The sequence below is a fragment of the Juglans regia genome, chromosome 12 (assembly GCF_001411555.2).
Source record: "Juglans regia cultivar Chandler chromosome 12, Walnut 2.0, whole genome shotgun sequence".
Lineage (NCBI taxonomy): Eukaryota > Viridiplantae > Streptophyta > Magnoliopsida > Fagales > Juglandaceae > Juglans > Juglans regia.
Window position 1 is genome coordinate 192,376 of NC_049912.1, and position 19,112 is coordinate 211,487.

At 36.8% G+C, this 19,112-nt stretch overlaps 1 protein-coding gene across 3 annotated transcripts; it reads right to left on the minus strand.

Annotated features, from left to right (window-relative positions):
- Nucleotides 1-339: 339 nt before the first annotated feature.
- Nucleotides 340-12,089, minus strand: LOC109008307 (flap endonuclease 1). 3 transcript variants are annotated; one of them, XM_018988351.2, is made up of 17 exons: nucleotides 11,906-12,089; nucleotides 11,696-11,812; nucleotides 11,504-11,562; nucleotides 11,275-11,334; nucleotides 11,092-11,145; nucleotides 10,952-11,000; nucleotides 10,798-10,845; nucleotides 10,526-10,591; nucleotides 10,373-10,423; nucleotides 10,042-10,161; nucleotides 9,885-9,969; nucleotides 9,494-9,575; nucleotides 3,082-3,196; nucleotides 2,928-2,984; nucleotides 2,762-2,808; nucleotides 2,610-2,664; nucleotides 340-640 (listed from the first exon to the last, which is right to left on the minus strand). In XM_018988351.2, exons 1-17 carry the CDS (start codon nucleotides 11,915-11,917, stop codon nucleotides 566-568), a joined length of 1,152 nt encoding a protein of 383 aa, XP_018843896.1. In that variant the 5' UTR covers nucleotides 11,918-12,089; the 3' UTR covers nucleotides 340-565. The 3 variants fall into 3 exon arrangements, with proteins under 3 accessions (XP_018843896.1, XP_035539553.1, XP_018843895.1); XM_035683660.1 differs by having other exon boundaries at nucleotides 2,610-2,659; nucleotides 11,906-12,076; XM_018988350.2 differs by lacking the exon at nucleotides 340-640 and adding an exon at nucleotides 647-1,140 and having other exon boundaries at nucleotides 11,906-12,076.
- Nucleotides 12,090-19,112: the final 7,023 nt, after the last annotated feature.

A 19,112-nucleotide genomic window follows, 5' to 3' on the forward strand; every position in this document is an offset into this window, starting at 1 on the left:
GTGTTTATTTTGGGCCGGAACACCACCAATAGGTTGTTTTCCAGCTCTAGCCATACAGACTAGTATATCAAGGAGACCAGACGTGACTCGATTAGTTTTTTTGACAAGTGGCCTCTTGGAAGATTATTTCAAAAATTAAAACGGTGAGAAGAGACTACATTCTCAAATCTCCCGCTGCCATATTTGATTGTGTAGAGCACCCACAGCGTCGCTGCATCTTGTTGAGATCTCAAACTGCCCTTATCAGCATACGAGCACATCCAAGCAGTGTCAACCACGAAGGCGCCATAGTGTGTACAAGGCGTCCACAAAGTAATTGATACCATCAACTAATTTCCGAGATTTAAACCAATCTCAATTTCAACGTTTTTTCTTTAGGTAGTTTACACGATTCCACTACATGTTGGCTAGAAGTAAAAATCTTGTCAAGAGTGGATGAAAATAACAAATAAATAACTGCACTGCACCATTCAATTGGAGGATACATCGTTGAGTTCAAAATTCCAACATAATTAGAATTCTGTTGGTTCCATCAGTCTACATTGAGATAGATATGCTAAGTCAACTACTTCCTCTTCTTACCACCACCAGACTTTGATTTTTTGTCAGTAGTTTCTTTACCAGCATTCTCTGGTGTTACCTGTCACATTGGTGGGCAAACAAGGAACCTCAGAGGTAAATATGAAGTTGAGCAATTTCCAAAGTGTCTAATTCCAGCATTTCTAATTGCATGAAATTTCTTAAAATATTCTGAGTGGTAAAATTAACGATTACCACTAACACTTGATAATTGAACCACAAAGAAAGACTCCACATACTGAAAACGACTAAGCAGGGTGGATATGGACTACCCCAAGGGAGGAAACCCCGGATGCATGATGCCACCCAGGATAATCAATGTTGTTAATGATTTAAGTGGAATAGAAATACGTGCAGATTGCCTCAGACATATCACCAGGGTTTTGAGCTTCATGCTCTGAAGATGACACCTGTGGATAATGACGTGGAGTTCTTGACACCTAGGTCCGGGATTGGCAAGCTCAAGCTGGCATGGACCATGAGCCTGGACCTAGATGCATGAAGAGAAAACATCTTATGCCCAATTGCTGGTCTGGGAGATCTAAGCACGCATTTGCTTTCCTGTCATTCAGTGTAGGAAGAAATTAAGCAGCCAAACAGATCTAAGACTTCCCAATAGATCAATAAAAAAATTGGAAGGCTTTCCGCTCACTTGACTTGAGATATTTGGAAGGAAAAGATTATATGGCACAAAAGGTATGGGATGAGAAAGGTTTAATTAATCTGAAGATTAGAAGCTTTAGATCAGTTAGCAGTGGGGAAGCTGAGAAAAAAAATTGCAGTGGAGAGAAGATTAGATAATTCAATTTGGACAAAAAGATTGAAAAGAATCTCAATCCTGAGAGTTGATAGATCCTTAAACTTTTGAACTTCTACCTCATAGTAACATTGTTACTACCCTTCCTCGTATTGTTTTGGGATATGATAGGTGTGAAAATAAATAAATAGTCTAGAAATTTGAAAGAATTTTGGTTCCAAACTAAAGGAGGCCTCCCAGCCGAGCCAAGCAGACCGTACCGCGGATCTCAATCTAGACCGATGTGATCATGTGGCAAAGATCTAAGGAGGCAGATCCAATGGCAAGAGTCAAATGAAAATGGGAGAAAAAGAAGAAAAAAATCAAAATTAACATGGGAGGGGTGAACGCTGAAAAGGCTGTCAGCCAGGTATATCTTTTCTTGTGGTGGAACTTATAAAAATAAAAATAAAATCTTTTCTTGTGGTGGAAATTATTCCTCCACCTTCTCTCCTCATCTTACCCCTCTCTCTTTTCCATGTTCAATATTGGGGCATACAGATACTTGTAGCACAAAGAAAAATAATTAGTTTTTCACAAATGTGTTTACATTGAAAAAATTAGTATGAGAGAGAGAGATAGAGAGCGTGCACAAAGACTGTGGTATAGCCATGCACGGGCAACATCAAGCACCAAATCTTGTGTGCCTCAAACTATATATCTTGCATTTAAGAAATTAAATCAGACAAGGAGGAATCTATATCTTCCCACTAGATAGTCACTCTATAGAATATTACTGGCAACTGCCCACTTTCTAGCTGATGCGATTTAGTAAGGATATGAGAGCTTACTTACAAGTTCATAGCCATGAGAGAAAATTAGTATTTGGCAGGAAAATAATTCAGATATAAATGTATTTAGACAGATAACAACAATAAATGCAGCCTTACATATGATAAGCAACAAGAAGAGTTATGAATGAGCAGTCTTTATTGATAATGATTAGATAAACTGAGTGATCAAAGTCAGAGCATGAAGATTAAATATAGAGCAATGCTACTCTTCATCCTAAACCTTGTCATCCTCAGTCACACTTGTTGATGTGGCATAATTCAAGTGGCTTCTTCATCAACCACTTAAATGGCAACCACTGAAAATGTGCCGCATAACAAGTGTGATTGGGAATGATAAAATCAGGATGAAGAACATTTCTCTTAAATATAAATCTTTCATTAACCCCAGAAGTCATATCTGTGTAGAGGAACTACACCTAAAGTACATAGTTGAAACATACCTTTCGTTTAATAGGTGCAGGTGGGTTAGCAACTGGCTTAAAAAATGACTCTAATCTGCCAAAAAAATAGTATTACTAGTAACATCACTGAGCAAGAAAAATAAAAATAAAAACTTTGAGAGCTCATTCTCATTACTATAAGTAAGACCTACCGGCCCTGAGCTGACTTGTTCTTGGCTGCTTTAATTTTTTCTATTGCCTAGACAAATAGACAAACCAAGATAATTAAGCATAGATCTTTCCTTATCATTCCAAATAGCAATATAAACTCATGAAAAGCCAATTTAAGAACTTTATAGAGATGACAGAAGAGCACACCTTTGTCACTCTGTCACTGTTGAATCCATTTTCATTCACAAGAAAGGTAATCAGTCCCTGTATAAAATGACAAGACAAGGCAACCTCTCTAAAATGCCAAACATTTAAAACAAAACTTTATACTACAAGCAATTTTCAACAAAAGATGAATTACTTCTTCATCTGGAGCAGTCCACTTAATCTCAAGTTGCTCTTCATCAGTATAGACTACTGGTTCTTTAAAAAGCTGCCGAGCCTCTTGGTATGGCCAATCATCTGGTATATGGAACCTAATTATAGAGCAAATATGATTAAAAATTTAAAACTGGTAAAAAAAAATGGAACAGAAGTATGCCATCATAAAAAATTATCCATTAGCTAGAACGCTCCATAAAATAATCAGATGTTAAATTTGCACAAGGTAGTAACATAGATCCGTGTGATAATTAGACATACTTTGTAGATAGAAAATCGTGTAACATGGCTTACATTTACAATAGCTGATAAAAATTACAGTCAATAAGGAAGCTAGACTTTGCTATGTTTCCATGAAAGAAACATTACACAAACAACGGTAAAAATGGAAGAATCTCAAAGAAAATGCTATCAGATAAGTCACCAAGCATGCAAAGGACCCTTTTTTTTCTTTTTGTTTTATCGGTAAACAAATTTTTACCAATCAAAAGAGTAGGCAAAAGCCTAAGTATACGGGACATATACAATACCAACGCCCATGCCCTAAAAATCAATTACAATCAACCAATGGTGTAAAGGATTGAAAAACTAAGTTCTAAGCTCATCCATTGACTGCTCTTGGTCTTCAAAGCTTCCATCATTCCTCTCCTCCAAATGCACCATCATAGGCATATTGGTATCATCTTCCATATGGATGCAATTTGAAAATTGCCCCGAATGCCTCTCCAAGAAGCTAGGAGGTCACTTAACCTTCTCGGCATCACCCAAGCTAATCCTAAACAAGGAAAAACCTCAATCCACAACGTCATGGCAATCTCACAATGAAGTAGTAGATGGTCAACGGACTCTCTGCTCTTCTTGCACATACAACATCAATCCATAACTACGATTCGACATTTCCACAAGTTGTCTAAAGTGAGAATATTCCCCAAAGAAGTTTTCCATACAAAAAAATGCTACCTTTAGAGGAGTCTTTGTCTTCCAAATGCTCTTCCTTGGAAATGTATGTGTTATGCGTGGTCATGGTGTGGTAAAAAGATCGGACCATGTATATCCCTTTCTTAGAGGCACCAAATCTTGTCTTCACCTCCCCCCGAGAAACGGGTGGAGTACACAAGGTCAAAGAATGCCGAAAAAACATCAATTTTTCAATCTTGTACATCTCTAAGGAATGTAACATTCCACTGGGGAAGACCATTGGAGATGATTAATAGATCCGCAATCAAGGCTTCTTTCATTCGTGCTTGAGACAAAACTTGTGGATAACTTCCTTGAGTATCCTATCGCCGCACCATACATCATGCCAAAATTTCACCTTCAATCCATTACCCACAATAAAGCAAGTATTTGTTGCATGTGTCCCAACCTCTTCTTATATGCTTCCATAGCTCCCCTCCATAAGGCCCACTTACCTCACCATGGTTCCCCATGCTTCAATGTGATGACGATTCTCCACAAGGCCCCCCCTCATTCATAGTGATATCTCCATAACCATTTGCAAAGCAAGGCTTTGTTAAAAGATTTCAAATTCCGAATTTCCAAACCTCCTTCTTTAATGGGAGAGCAAATTGTGGCCCATTTCACCAAGTAGATTTTAAACTCGTCATTTATCTTCCCTCCCACCCCCACCCTCACCCTCACCCCCACCCCCACCCTCACCCTCGGAAATACGAAATCACGTTGGAGTTTCTCCATATGATGGACAACCTTGACGGGGAGAGGAAATAAGTTGGCAAATTGGAAAGTGTTTTCTATTAGGGTCACCTTACCCCTTTTAGATAGATACATCATCTTCCAATTATCTAATTTTATCTCCATTTTTTCTAGAACATCATCCCAAATAGCATCTAACAGGAGGCCAAGATATTTCATAGGTAGCTGAGATATCTTACAACCCAAAATGGACAGCATACTCTCCACATTAGAAACATTCCCTACTGACACTACTTTTGACTTGGCCAAATTCACCTTCAGCCCTGATGTAGCTTCAAAGCATAATAGGAGGGCTCTCAAGGCTCTAATTTGATCACGTCTAGCCCCACTAAAGATTAAGGTATCATCGGCGAATAATAAATGAGATATGTTGAGCGAACCGGTGATTGCCTCCCCCACTAAGAATCCAAATATGAATCCACCTTCACAACACCTGAAATCATCTTATTAAAAGCTTCCATCACAAAAACAAAAAGTAGCGGAGATAGAGTCACATTGTCTCAAACCTCGTGAGCTTTTAAAGAAGCCTTTTGGCTTGCCATTCACCAATATAGAAAACAAGGCATAGAGATACAGTGATGGATCCATGTTCGCCACTTAGTACCAAAGCCAATCTCTCGAGCATGTAAAGTAAAAATCTCCAATTGACATGATCATAGGTTTTCTTTCTTTTTGCTTTTAATTCCATCGAGGTGCCATATCCAAATTGCACAAAAGCCCTAGATCTCCCGTCTTGAGTTGACCACCCAGACATTTGTTGGCAATGAGTACTAAGTCGAGGCTTTGCCTACCTTTGACAAAGGCATTTTGAGGCTTTGTTATTAATTTTTCCAACACTTTGCTCAACCTATTCGCAAATACTTTGGATAGAATTTTGTACAACCCACCCACCAAGCTGATGGGAAAATAATCTTTTACCTCTACAACACAAGCTTTTTAGGAATGAGCACTATAAAAATTGCATTTAGGCTTTTTTTCAAACCTTCCACTTCCCAACATGTTTGAAAAAATTCCATAGAGAAGCCATTCAATCCTGGAGCTTTGTCACCTCCATGCTTTTTAATACTTGCCTAACCTCTAACTCGTCAAACGGCCTTTTGAGTTGTTCCATTTCCGTGAATCAAGAACATCAAAAGCAAGCTCATCTAGTCTCAGTCTCCAAGAAAATTGTTCCGAAAGCACTCTCGTAGTAAGTGACAATGTGATTTGCAATCTCGGTTTGGTTGGAGGAAGCCACCCCATCTGTCATCAACATCTCTATCGCATTGTTTCTTCTATGTGAGTTAGCCACCCGATGGAAAAACTTGGTGCATCTATCCCCTTCTTCAACCATAATGCTCGCAATTTTTGTCTCCAAAATATTTCTTCCAAAAGAAAAACGCGTTCAATGTCCACAGTCCCTTGGGTTTTACGAGCCCTCTCTGCTTCAGATAGTTCCCTCTCCTCTTCCACTCTCTCCCATCCCTTGAGTTCCTCCAAAAGAGTATCATTTTGGCCTTCCACATCGCCAAACACTTGCTCATTCCACACCTTCAAATCTTTCTTCAGGGACTTCAATTTGCAAGCCAGGATATGGTTGGGATTTCCATAAAAATGATAAGACCACCATTGTCAGACTATCAAGAAATCCCTCTAACTTTAACTACATGTTCTCAAACTTGAAGTACCTTGGGCCTCTACGAAGACCTCCGCAATCCAGGAGGATGGGAAAGTGATCTGAACACAACTTGGGAAGTCTCTTTTGAATAAGGTGCGGATAGTGTGTCTCCCCATCTGGTGAAATTAAAAATCTATCAAGCCTTGACCAAGAAGGGTGTTCTTGGTTGCTTGACCAAGTGAATGAACCACCTGCAAGAGGAATATCCAATAAATCTAGTTCAAAGATGAAGTTAGATAAGTCTACCATTAGTGGGTTAAAGCTAGAATCACCCAATCTTTCACTTGGGAATCGAGTGAAGTTGAAGTCGCCAGCAACACACCAAGGTAAGTCCCATATGCTGCTTAGTCCAGCCAGCTCATCCCATAATAAGCTTCGTGTGCAATCTAGATTGGGTCCATAAACTCCTACGAAAGCCCATTGGTATCCATTCATGACATTCTTAAACAAGCAAGCTACCATAAAATCCCCCAAGCAATCCTCTATCTTTTCCACCACTCTTTTGTCCCACATCACTAAGATACCTTCCGACGCTCCATTGGATGGTAAGTAATGCTTCCCCACTTGATTACAACTTGAAAAACTCCTAATAATGCAAAGGGGGATAAATGCAAATTTCGTTTCTTGCAAGTATACAATGTCTACCTTCCATTTGCGAACCTAATTACTAACTTTGAGGCATTTTTCCTTCTCATTCAACCCCCTCACGTTCCACGAAAAAATTTTTAGTTTCATAAAACCAACTCCATTGCCCTTCCCCTCGAGGTTCCCACTACCTCTGTAGCCTCTTCACAATCCCACACATCTATTGGATCATTTCCCTGGCTCAAAAGCTCACCCATTTCCAACGACGGCACTCTTTGGGGTGGAACAAAGGTGTTCCCATTGGTTTGGACAGTCCGTCTGACTTTTTCTGTGTCAAAAACCAGCCCAACGTCCATTGTGTTTAACGTCGACACCCCCTCTTCAACCGGGATATCGACCACCGACTAGCCTTCCTCTATCGATCTATTATGTGTTGGCCCCATCCAATGATTGACAGCCACTGATGACTGTTGAGCAGCTCCAAAGGTCAACCCAAGCTTGAAGGTGGATTGGCCCACATGTTTGACCCGCCATCGCCAGGCCTAATGCCCTGTGGGTTCGTGGGCTTTATGACCCTTCTCAACCCAAGACTTTCTTGTTTCCCCCAAGCCCAATGACATAGAGACAAGTTGGGCCACTTCCGAGCCCTGGCCCAGGCCCATATCTTTGTCAATTTTATTTATTAGACCCGTGAGCCTTTCCCTTAAATCTATCAATTCCTCCTTTATGCCAAGTATGGAAGTCTTCTCTGCACCATGCCTCTTGAACAGAGAGCCACCATCCCTTCTTGCATAAACACTCTTGGCTGGCAACGCATCAATCCTCGGCTCTCTACCCTTCTCTCTAACAATAACTTCTCCTTCAATATCTCGATCCTACCCTCCAGTGCTTGGTTCGATGTTCTTCATGGTATCGCTTATGTTCTGCCGACGTCACCTCTTATGGCTGGAGCAGATCCCACGACAGCCTTTGTGTATGTCTTAGCAACAGTTACACCGTGTGTGGCTTTCTTCGTAGGTCGCTGGATGAGAGACTCAACACTCTCATATTTCTTCCCTATGGCTTTACCCACACAACCACACCTCTCACAGAGTTCCACGACCATCTTTCTCCAACCTTGACCTTCAACTTCTTCGGGGATGATGATTATACTTCTCCTGCCACTACCTCTATACTCTACTATGGTCAAATATCTTACATAAGCATTAGAGAACCATATAAGCACTGCTACCGAAGCGGGAAGTTTTGATAAATTCCTTATTACCATCTGATTAAGAACATTCTTCCCAAGTCTACACAACCCAAAACACTGTAGTAGAACTTATTACTAACCCAGAACATTCCTCCAAATGCTCGACTTCCATCATGCAAAATCTCAAATAATTGTCTCTATAAGAACTGTCTTTGTGTACCCCATCCTTAACAATTACACCTCCTAATATCTTCCAGAATAATGCTAATCGTGAAGAGAAATACCATCCATGGAGTATTGATCACAAGTAGCAAGGAAATGAAAGGTGTACGGAGAGAAAAATTGGAGAGAGATTGTTTTAAAATTAAATCACAAGGAAGTGCTCTTGAGGAGAATGCTTATACAATTAAAAATTGGAGAGGTACCAAGTATGCAAAGGACCATAAGAATCCAGTCCAGAAATATAAATGCTTATGCAACCATTTCTACAAGCAATGAAATAAGAACCATTGACTGTACTGGCTTTCAACTTCAGCTAATCTCTTTTGGATGATAGGTAATTCTCAACTTCGGCTAATATTTTTTTTATAAATAATTTTCAACATCAGCTAATCTTTTTTTATAAGTAATTTTAAACTTCAGCTAATCTATAAGGTAAGAGAATCATACTTTTGATAAAAAAAAAATATTCAAAGATTTTATTAAAAAAATGCAGAAGACATAGCCCAAGTACACAGGAAAGGTAAGAGAATCATACTATAAAATGCAATCCAATTACTTTTCAGGCTATCAAAAGTTTGATGGTTTCAAAAGCAAAATGCACGATTAAGTTCATTTGAACATTGCTCTAGGTTTTTCTTTTTTTCTTCCTTCTTTTTTCTTTTTTTTTTTCCGCTTCTTTTTTTTTTTTTTTTTCCTTCTTTTCTCCTTTGTAGTAATGAATCATTTTGTTATTGGCACCGGGAGTCTGGGACAAAGTCCTGACTAATCTCGAGGATGCAAAAGCTCTCAGCAAAGAGTTTCGTGCAAGTACATCTCAAGTAACTCAAGGGGAAATTCTCCCAGTCCAATGGGCCCTAGAAATTGTTCGCATCCAAGGGTTTGATCCTTAGATGCGGAGGGAGCATACCACCAGACCAATATCATTACCACTTGAGTCAACCCCTAGGGGTTTAGTAATGTATCATTTCACCATGTTAGCTACATAAACAGAAGAAAGAATACAAGCTGAAATGCAAGAAACACCTCTCTTTGTTTATGTTCTCCAATATGTTCTCAATAGAGCCATGTTGACGGATGAGCTTCAAAGCAGTCTGCCCTCCAATTCCTGTAGCAAAAATTACAGTTGTGCCATATACTAAATGCATGGTTCAGCATTCAAGACAGACATGCAGGATATTAAAAATAAAAAATACAATTACTTCACAAATGCCACCACTTGAAAAAATTTTATTGAAAAGCAACACATCTTTTTGCTCATCATTTATATCTCTAGAATCAATGCATGGAGTTTTCTTGAAATTAAGAAAAAGATATTAATAAACACATGAAAATAAGGATGGAGAAAATGTAGAAGTATACACATGATAATAATACTCATACCAGGCTGAATAGTAGAAATGAAAATCCAAAATACCTCGAATGCTGTCACAGTAATCACATCCAGAAAGAATGCATAAATCAATGAATTGATCCATAGTAAGATTTAGTTCCTCCAAGGTCTGAAAATGTCATTATCAGAACAGTGAACTAATATAGAGAGCAATTATATCAGATTTGAAAGTAGCAAGTACCTTTGCAACTTCAAATTCCATTACTGGGACTTTTCTTGAGCTAGGATCCATCAAATGGCGAAGGAACCGGGGAGCTCCAAATGTTAGGGAGTCCATGTCTTCTGAAGCCACAGCATAAACCTAAAAACAATCAAGTAACTCTTAGCGTGTCATTTACTTTGAACATGTTGGACAACAGAAGATGATGAAATAATCCATTAGAAGAATGTCATGGAAAACACCATTAACCTGTTTCAAATTCAAATGAAAAAATAGAATAATCATTCTTTTCAACGAGGTGTACCCATAAACACAAAATAACCAACTTATCACAAAACAGATAGATACTTGCCTTTCCTGATTTGCAAAGTGCAGCACATTGTGCCTCTGCTTCTGAAGGAGCCTTGGAAATCAATGCCACACCAATACGTTACAAGAAGAATAAATTTGTGTACTCTCTTAATCTCACACCAACAGTACACTATTTTAAAGAACATAATATCACCTCAATTACAGGCACTCCCATGAGTCTTAACAGTCTTTTGCAGTCCTCATTGTGCTGCTTTGTCACCTGTGAAAAGTAAGGAGTAGATGGCATCAAAAGCTCACACAAATTCTCACTTACCCTACACCTAAAACCTTTCAGTTTTTCACTTGAAAACTACAAAAACAAAAACAAAAATATTCAACACTACAGTTCTGATTGTTAACGTTCCACACTAGCCATGAACCCCGAAATAGCACAGCAAAGGAAATGGATATGAGGAAAGAACCCACCTTCACTGTACGTTTACTGAATTTCTCAATATCTTCCTTATTCCCAGTCTGCAATGGAAACAAAAGGCAACTAAGTTATACATGCAGTGAAGTACAATGAAACCAAATACAGTAGCAAGATGGAAAATGGACATTGAAATCAATATGCACTTACCTCCACGGCTTCTGCCAAATCCTGGCTAGCATCGGCCCTCTTCGAGTAACTAAACCAGTTAAAATGAAACCCTTATTTAGCATGCGCGTGTAATATTGTTAATCACGTTAAATAGAGAAGGTAAACTGAAAGAAAAATACCGTTTTGCCAGCTCTTGTTTTTTCAGATCTGGAGGCTTCCCATCAAAAACATAGCTGAATCCAATTTTCAACTAGCTTAGCAAGGCACACTTCACCCAATATACCAAGTATAACAACGTGGAAATAACAATGCCTACACTTGAAAAAATGTAGGAAAAAGTGAAAGGTAGAGAATGTAATTACACCGGCTTTATTCCAGCTTCCAGAAGTCTTATTGTCCGCGTAAACATGCCTTGCAGATGACTATAAATGGACCCCAAAGAAGACCCACATCAATTTCCACAAAACAAAGAGTTCAAGTGAAGCCCATTCAACAATTAAAGACACCAAAAATACAAAATAAGCTTAATTTAGCATAATCCCACCAAGACGTATTTATTTACTTGATAAAAGAAAACTCTGCAAAGGATACCTAGTAACTTCACCAGCCTCATTGGTCAGCATCTCAGTCCCAATTCTTCCCACAACAATCTGCACCAAAATTCAAGCACACCCGCATACTGAATCCTAATAAATACTCGTTGATATTGACATAATTCATGTATAAATAACCGATTAACTCATCCAAAAAAGGAATAAAGAGACGGAGGGAAATAGTACGGACGAGGAACTGATAAATGCTCATGCTGGCGTCGATAGCGACTTTGCGGCCAAAATAGCTCTCGAATTTCTGCTCCTTCATGGCCTTTGGGGCATTGTCCGCCAAGAGCTTCGTTAAACCCTGGTAGACCCATCATACATCAAATGAATAAGTAAAAAATTCAGAAATTATAGAAATGAAAGAGGGGGAGGATGGAGTTGGAAAATCAAATACCTTTATACCCATTATTTGTTTGTGTACAGCAGTGAATCAATGAGAGAACGAAGTCTGGGAGAACAAATAAAAAACAAGGGTTTTGGCTAATTTCCCGCCCACTCTATTTTACTGTTCCTGATCTTCTAGCACTCTTTACCTTGGGAGCCTAGGCCAGCGCTCTAGATGATAGAATATTATTACCATCGTTTAAGGTTTGTTTGGTTATACAAATTAAAAGAAATGAAATAATATATGATAAATCGTTAAATAATAATGAGATAATTTATAAATAATAGTAATATAATTTAAGTTAAAATATTTTATGAAATTTTTGAAAATGAGAGATAAAAAGTTGGACAATAAATTATAAAGTAATTCTCAAAAAAAAATTATAAAGTTATAATATTGTTATAATATAATTTTTTTAATATTATTTTATGTTTTGAATTTAAAAAAATTGAATTGTTGTGTTTTGTTTAAAAGTTTGGAAAAGTTATAATGATTAGGTAATATTTATATGAAAAAGTTAAAAATTTGAAATTGAAAAATGTTTGTATTTAAATGATGTTTGGATAATGAAATAAGATGAAATGAAATGAAATGAGATGGGTTGAAACCATCTGTAAAAACCAAACGGGGCCTTAATTTATACCATTCACTTTGCTCCCTTAACATGACACTATAATGTGGTATCACGTATGATATGAACCCGCGGGAATGGAATCCCTTGAACCCACAATCAATTTGCAAACTCTTCAAAAAAATCAAAATCAAGTCAAAGGATGGAAAACCTAGACCCGATGAGAACTAGTTTCAAGAACCTAGATTATATTAAAATCTAAACTCGTTGAATAACAAGTTTCAAGAACCCAGATTACAAGGAGAAACGTCAAAAAGGTTGTGATTTACCTTTGATAAGTTCAAGAGTTCAATCAAGAACAAGCGGAGTAAACTCAACTCACAAATAAAATTTAATATTGTCTAAACTTCAAAGGAGGCTACAAAGAGTATTTAAACCAAACATAATTAAAATCCTAGCCAAAAGAAAGCCCATTTTACCCAAAATGACCCTAGATGAACAGTGTCGCGCTACAGTACGCGCAGCTAAAGTGCCGCTACAGTAACATCTTGAAACCCTAATTTCTAAAAAAGTAACTTTCCAAATAAGCTCTTGGCCAAAATATAAGGTCTTCCCGAAAAATCCTAGTTTATTAAAAATAAGACGTGTGGGCAACATCTTCAAGCTCACTTATTCTAAACTAATAAAATAAATCATTTAACCAAATTGGAAGCCTCCAATAACAATTAGGCTCTATCTCTAAGTCATGTCTTCCACAGCTTGAATCAAGTGGATCAAAACTGATTCTCCTTCTTTCAAGCTCATCTTAAGTGTTGGGCTTTTACTAGTTTCATCCCAAGTGGATTGCACCAATCTGTGCATTGCTTCCTTGATTTTCTTGGCCCTTAATATTGTAATTGGTCCATCTGAAACTTGCAAATGTTCTTTAAGGAGTGGTTTGGATTCAAAGATGAGTTGAGATGACTTGAGATGGTTTGTGAATATTAGAATAAAAGTTGAATTATTTATTATATTTTGTGTAAAAATTTGGAAAATTTGTTTTGAAATTTGAAAAAGTTGAATTGTTTATTATATTTTGTGTGAAAATTTGAAAAAAGTTATAATGATGAGATGAGATGAGTTGAAGTGGGTTGAGATGGGAACCAAGGTAGGCCTACTCTAGGTAGGCCTAAGAGTAGGCCTACCTTGGTTCCCATCAACGTGACTTATTAAAAAATTTAAAACATATATATTCAAAACAAAATGTCGTCTGAAAACACAAAAAAGAGAAAAACGGCCACCTTTTGGATGTTGAGATGATCTCAATTCGTCTCATCTCATCTCAACACTCAAACAACACTCAAATACAAATATTTTTCAATTTTAAAATTTTAACTTTTTAACTTTTTCATCTAATTATTATTTTCAACTTTAGTTAATGGATTTATGCTATCTAATTTCCTTTCATTAGGGAAAACAATTTGACTCTAATTAATTTGTCTTGGAATTTGTATGCAAGAATTTAGTGTATTGGATTGTAATAATAACGTATGACACGCAGGGCTATTAATTAGAGCTACGGACTCTAATGTTATTTTCATTAATTTATAAGAGAAATAATATTTATAATCATGAGTTGCGCAAGCATCACGTACTTATTTTGTAAAAAGTGAAAACATATAAGACTCATATAAAAAAGTTAATTTTTTAATAGCAGACTTTACTCTTTTTTAAAATGAGTGTGTGGCACTTACATAAAGATATGATAAACTACTATTAAACGATGTGATCCATTTATCATATGATAACTGCTAGTCTTCACATTTAATAATAATGAAGGAATAATGTTAATATCAAATAATGATAAGAAATAATTATGATAACAATCAACGTAAACATATCCTTATATAGGCTGGACTTTACGATACTAAAAATGAATCGTAAAATTTATAATGACGCTCATCTCTTAAACATAATAATACTGAAAAAGTGGGTCTTATCAAGGGATTTCGATTACAATTACTTTTTGCTCCAGTGATTGCGCTTGGCGATTACTTTGTCATTTGGCAATTTTTCGCTTCTCTCAGTTTGCAATTACAATTATAGTTAGGGATGTAAAAAAAAACCGGTGAACTGGACTTGACCGGACCGAACTGGTGGGTTGGGTCCGGTACTGAGTTTGGTTCAATCTGGTACCGATTTTATTTTTCTTAAAACCGGTCGAAATCGGTTCGGTTTAGATTTTTCTTTTTTTAAAATCGGACCGGTTCATATATATATTATAATTTTTATATATAATATATAATTATATATAAAATAGTTTTATATTATATGATAAATTATTAATTAATATAAGATTAAATTTTAAAATCTTTTATCACTATAGTCTATTGTCTTAATAATTAAACTAATACTATATCACTATATATTATAATATACTATAATATACCATTATATTATATATCATAATATATCACTATAGTCTATAATACAATTGTAATATATATTATAATATACTATAATATATGATCACTAAAGTATTATATACTATAATATACTATTATATATATATATATATTATATAATATAGTATATTAAAATCGAAAAATCGGACCGGAACCAGTAAAACTGGAAGTATCGGTTTAGGGGAGTAACCGGTACCGATTCGGTTCTTAAAGATGCAAAATCGATACATACCGGTTTGACTCCAAATTTTATCCAAAACCAAACAAACCGGATCGATTACGCCCCTACTTATTGTTACTTGGGTGCTTTAGTCTTGTAATTTGCAAGTATTTGGCCTGGGTGTAGGATTTTCTCTCGGGATTTTATATCCCAACATGGATGAAGATTTGGCTGATCAGCGGGGACGTTTTTCCCTATCTGACGTTGAAGAGAACAGAGGTTTTGGTACAGGGTCCGTTATTGGATTTCTCTGTTACTCATCATGATCATCGTCTCCTATTTAAGCTCTGTACAAGGAATGTTTTAAAAAAATAGGCCTTCAAATCGATGATGCGTAAAGTTTGGCATCCAGAGCATGGTGTGAAGTTTTTTGATTTGGGACATAATCTTTTTTTTGGCACAATTTTCTGACATTGGTGATAAGAATGTGGTTCTTCGTGATAGTCCCTGGAGTTTTGATAAGAACTTAGTGCTCTTGAAGGAGTATGATGGTAACCTTCAGCCTTTTACGATTGGGATGAATTATGTCTTCTAGGTCTGACTGCATTAATGACCGTTCAAGGATATGTCTGGCGAAGTTGTTCAATGCATTGGTGAGGCACTTGGCGATGTCGAAGATATTGATCTACCAAAACATAATCCAGGATGGGGTGCTTTTTCTTGTGTCCATGTTAGTCTAGATATCCACCAACCATTGTCGAGGGTTAAGAACATTGTTCTAGATCATTCTAACCTAACATTGGTCCGGTTAAAATATGAGAAATTGCCTAATTTTTGTTGTTGTTGTGGAAAATTGGGACATGGAGATAGAGATTGTGATTTGTGGGTGGTTAATAGAGTAGTCTAGCTATGAGAAAGATGACTTTTCATTTGGTACTTGGATGCAAGTTATGGGCTGTGGGTCTCTTCAAACCAACCGACATTCAACAATGGCAGTTTCTTCAAAGACGATAGTTGATGGTGTCTAGGCAGGAGGGTAGGAGTGAGTGATGATGATGAGGAACAGTGAGACAAGGTTTCTAGTTTGGGCATTAAGGGGTATGGGCCACATGATGGGGCTGGTTGCTCTTCTTACTCTACTGTGGGCTTGTCACAAGTTGTGTTGATGTAGGGTTTGGAGGTCAATCTAAGGAACAGGTTACCATATGGGATGAAGATTCTGTGGTTGAGGAAAAATCAGGTTGACTTGTTTGATCAAAGGCAAATGCTTGAGCATATTGGGCAGCGACAATCACTCACACAAATTGAGCTAGATTCAAAGGCTGTTGTGGGTATCTCTGAACTGAAGCTTCTCAAAGACTCGTTTGTTTGGGTCTAATTCATTACTGTTCAATTATAGTAGTATAATATAAATAATGTATAATTTATTAGTGAGATTAATAAACTTGAATATAAGATTAAAATAGTATAATTAGTGTCTAATTATACTAGTATATTAATTTTATGTTATAAGATTAATAGTCTTAAATAAAAAGATTAGAATTTCATATTATATTAATTAGAAATGTAGCATATAATATATATAATAATAATATAAAAAGTAAATATAATATAAAAAATTAAAAAATATATATGTAACTGTCCGGTTCGGCTTAAACTGGTTTTTAAAATATGAAAACCCACAGGTTTAGGAGCAGTTTTCATTTTTAAAAAATCGGTACCATACCAGATCGGTGACAAACCGGACCAAACCCACCGGTTCGGTCCGGTTCAATGGTTTTCCAATTTTTTCTTACACCCCTAATGGTAACACGAATAGTTTTAGATTCTCTTCATACAGGTGTTGTTTCTCCTGCTCTTAATAAGACTTTTACTGTTCTTATTCCCAAGAAAAAGCATCCTGAAAAGGTTAAGAACTTTAGGCTTATTAGTTTATATAATGTGATTTATAAGATTATTGTAAAGGTTATGGTTAATAGGCTTAAGTCCATTTTATCCCAAGAGGAGTCAGATAGACAAAGTGCTTTTGTACTGAGTAGGCTTATTACGGATAATGTGCTTGTAGCATTTGACACTATGCATTATATTCGTCAAAGGAGATGAGGTCTTAAGGGGGTGATGTCATTGAAATTTGATATGAGCAAACCTTATGATCGGATGGAATGGGGTTTTCTTGAAAGCATCATGTTGAAACTTGGGTTTGATTCAAGATGGGTGGCTTTGGTGTTGTCTTGTATTAATTGTGTATCTTATAGAGCACTAATTAATTGGATGCCTACTTCTTCATTTGATGTTTCACGAGGTTGGCGATAAGGAGACCCGCTTTCGCCTTACTTGTTTGTTTTATGTGATGAGAGATTGTCTTTGTAATGCCTCGATCCTAGAGGTCCAGGAAGTTAGCTCCTGTTACCTAAAATCATCTTTCATGACACATTTATATATACTCCAAAGACTCCAAAAAATATAAATTTATTTGTTTAATACAAATATATTTGTTCCTCCTCAGGGACACCAAAAACAAAACCTCAATATAACAAATTAAAATCTCCATAAAGATTAAAAAACATCCATGTCTCAAAATTCCAAAATAACAAAAAATAATAAATCTACTAAATATGACTTTCCAATAATTACTTGTACCCTTTGGCATTTATTCTTCTATGATCATCAAATCCTGCTAATACTTATTAATCTTGATTTCCAACTGAACCATCACAATTATATGAAAAATATTGTGGAGATAATGGGTGAGTTATCAATAACTCAATAAGCAGAGAACATATACTAGTATGTAAACATCAGCATTTATTGAGTTTAGAATGCAGAACAAAATATTTTTAGCTTCAAAATGCATAATCACAACATGCAATAAAAAACTATGAGCGCGAACGTTCAAAATGTTCATATTAAGAAATATCATTTGGCATTGCATAACTGAGCATCATCATCATCATATCAGAGCATCATACCAGAACAGAGACCATATCTAACCCTTGTGGCAGGGTTGTGCATCTGCAGATAGTCAAACAGAACATAAATCACTTTGTCACCAAGGTAGTGTGCACTCAAACAGAGACCACTACTATTACCTGTGGCAAGACTATATACCACTATTATTATTATGGGTATATGGAAACTGCCGGAACTGGCCGGGAACAGATCAGACCGACCTCTGGAGCACGGAATAGGCTAGAACTAGTTGGCGGGTGAGAGGAATTGAGGGAAAATCGATATCGGTTGTTCGGCGCCAGTTTGAATCTTGGGAAACCGCTGAACCTGCCGATCTGGTCTATTTATATATTTTTTGAATATATGTATATAAAACGGCGCCGTTTCACTTAAATGAGTGAAACGACGTCGCTTTAGGGCCTAGAAGTTAAAAGAAAATATAATAGAGCAGTGTCGTTTGGCTTTAAGCCAAACGGTGCCGTTTCAAAATGAATTAATAACCCCTCTTCTTCTTCCTCACGTCGTCTTCTTCCTCTACAACTTTCTTTTTCTTCCATAACAGACGACAGTGCGACGCGTCTTCTTCTTAATCAGTTCCTCCTCCTTCACAGAAGACGCCGATGGTAGATCGAAAACCACACCAACGCACGTCGAGATTAATATGATCGATTTTCTCTCCCCAAACCCACGGTTTCAACTAGTTCAATAGACTCATGACAGACGTTGATGGGGTCTTGCTTTGGTGCCGAAACCGACGCCGAACCCATCGGTGTACAACCCTAATTATTATTGTGGAAAGGTTGTATATTACTATTATTACACATGGAAGAGTCGTATACAACTATTATTATCTGAGGCAGGGCCGTGTACCACTAGTATTACCCGTGGCAGGGTCTTATACCTCTATTATCAATTGTGGTGGGGCTTTAATTGAACATAACAGAAACAGAATCGGAACCAGATATAGAATCGAAAAGTCATACCAAAGGTTTTCAGATGCCACATCATATCAAAACATAATACTGAATGAATTCATATCATCTTCATCATATCAAAAACAGATTCAAAGCATCTTCACTTAATCAACGCAAA

What these genes read in the sequence shown, in the direction of transcription:
- LOC109008307 (XM_018988350.2), bottom strand. An exon ending in GAAGCTGGAATAAAGCCGGT is followed by an intron (nt 11,146 to 11,274) that starts GTAATTACATTC and finishes AATTGGATTCAG; the next exon opens with CTATGTTTTTGATGGGAAGC. An exon ending in GGACTGCTCCAGATGAAGAA is followed by an intron (nt 2,985 to 3,081) that starts GTAATTCATCTT and finishes CATTTTATACAG; the next exon opens with GGACTGATTACCTTTCTTGT.